Source organism: Mandrillus leucophaeus, unplaced genomic scaffold (assembly GCF_000951045.1).
Source record: "Mandrillus leucophaeus isolate KB7577 unplaced genomic scaffold, Mleu.le_1.0 Scaffold1166, whole genome shotgun sequence".
NCBI lineage: Eukaryota > Metazoa > Chordata > Mammalia > Primates > Cercopithecidae > Mandrillus > Mandrillus leucophaeus.
This window is the reverse complement of record NW_012099943.1, coordinates 15,326-17,252: the sequence shown is the minus strand read 5'-3', so window position 1 is coordinate 17,252 and position 1,927 is coordinate 15,326. Positions and strand designations below refer to the sequence as shown.

Genomic DNA, 1,927 nt, shown 5'->3' with positions numbered 1-1,927 from the left:
AGTAGCTGGGATTACAGGTGCCCACCACCACGCCCAGCTAATTTTTGTATTTTTAGTAGAGACGGGGTTTTGCCCTGTTGGCCAGGTTGGTTTCGAACTCCTGACCTCAGGTGATCCTCCTGCCTTGGCCTCCCAAATTGCTGGGATTACAGGTGTGAGCCACCGCGCCTGGCCACCAGTTCTTGATTACCAGATTAAGTGTTCTTATAGAAGATTATGTGGATCTTGGATCTTCTGCTCTGTGGAAACTTCTGTATTGATCAGTCTTTCTTCGTTGATCCCATTTTAGAGAGCCCTCACATCAAGGCCAGTGTATTGTTAAACATAGTCAGTGTTGGCTCAGTCACCTCCCTCACCCCTCAGTTGTTGCTCCACCTACCCATCCATGTCTTTCCATAGGCATGAAGATGGGAATTTAAAAAAAAAAAAAACACACACATACTGGGCATGGTGGCTTGAGCCTATAATTCCAGCTACTTGGGAGGCTAAGGTGGGAGGATCATTTGAGCCCAGGAGTTTGAGACCAGACTGAGCAGCATAGTAAGACCCTGTCTCTACAAAATAAAATAAAAATAATTTTCAAAAATCCTTTGCAGTGTTTTAAAAAGCTAGATAACAGGCTGGGCGTGGTGACTCACACCAACTACTTGGGAGGCTGAGGTGGGTGGATCACCTGAGATCAAGAGTTCGAGACCAGCCTGGCCAACATAGTGAAACTCCGTCTCTACTAAAAATATAAAAATTAGTCGGGCACGGTGGCAGGCAGCTGTAATCCCCGCTACTCAGGAGGCAGAGGCAGGAGAATTGCTTGAACCCAGGAGGCAGAGGTTGCAGTGAGCCCAGTCGAAACCCTGTCTCTTAATTAAAACAACAACAACAACAACAACAACAACAACAAACTAGGCTGGGCTCGGTGGCTTACGCCTGTAATCCTAGCACTTTGGGAGGCTAAGGTGGGTGGACTGCCTGAGCTCAGCAGTTTGAGACCAGTCTGGGGCAACATGGTGAAATCCCCATCTCTACTAAGATACCAAAGAAATTAGCTGGGTGTGGCAGTGTGTGCCTATAGTCCCAGCTACTCGGGAGGCTGAGGCAGGAGAATTGTTTGAATCCGGGAGGTGGAGGTTGTGATGAGCCGAGATCTCACCATTGCACTCCAGCCTGGGTGGCAGAGTGAGACGCCGTCTCTACAAAAAAAAAAACAAACCTAAAAAAACCACTGGTGGAACATTAGGTTCACCCCATCTAAAGACGTTTGCATCTTCTTGTAGGTAAAGCTTTAGGGACGACGGTGATGGTGCCTGTTCCCTATGAGAAGATGCTGCGAGACCAGTCGGCTGTGGCAGTGCAGGGGCTTCCGGAAGGCGTTGCCTTTCAACACCCTGAGAACTACAACCTTGAAACCCTGAAATGGATTTTGGAGAACAAAGCAGGGATTTCATTCATCATAAATAGGTGACACGCTCTGCACCCCCACCCTCTCAGTTCATTTAAAGATGAAACTGATCGCGTAATTTTAATTCACTCATGCATTCCGCCTGTTGCGATTCAGAGCTGACTGTTCAGATGTGTCATCCTTTTTTCATATGTCCATACTGGGTAACAGCGTTGCTTTTCTTGCAGACCCTTCCTCGGACCAGAGAGTCAGCTGGGTAAGTGACAGCTTCTCAGATTTGGTGGCTCTTCTGAGCTGCTGAACCACTTCTTCTTCATTAAAACTTGAATTCGGATGAGGGGAGGGAACTTAGAGGACGGGCCAATAGGTGCAGCAAGCCACTGTGGCACACATGAGCCTAGGTAACAAACCTGCACATTCTGTACATGTATCTCCCTCCTCCCCCTGCCCTTTTTTTAAAGAAGAAATAAATTTTAAAAAAAAGAAAAAGAAAAAGAAAAATACATTTGTAGCTATCAAAAAAAAAAAAAA

At 46.6% G+C, this 1,927-nt stretch overlaps 1 protein-coding gene across 1 annotated transcript in view; it reads left to right on the top strand.

The window, feature by feature from the left end:
- Window positions 1–1,175: 1,175 nt before the first annotated feature.
- LOC105553421 (general transcription factor II-I repeat domain-containing protein 2B-like) overlaps window positions 1,176–1,927 on the top strand; it is a gene marked incomplete at its 3' end in the record, with an annotated part of 15,187 nt that continues 14,435 nt past the window's right edge. Inside the window, exons 1-2 of the mRNA XM_011999489.1 lie at window positions 1,176–1,455; window positions 1,624–1,652. Coding sequence (XP_011854879.1) covers window positions 1,295–1,455; window positions 1,624–1,652 — 190 coding nt within the window. The remainder of the gene's footprint in view (window positions 1,456–1,623; window positions 1,653–1,927) is intronic.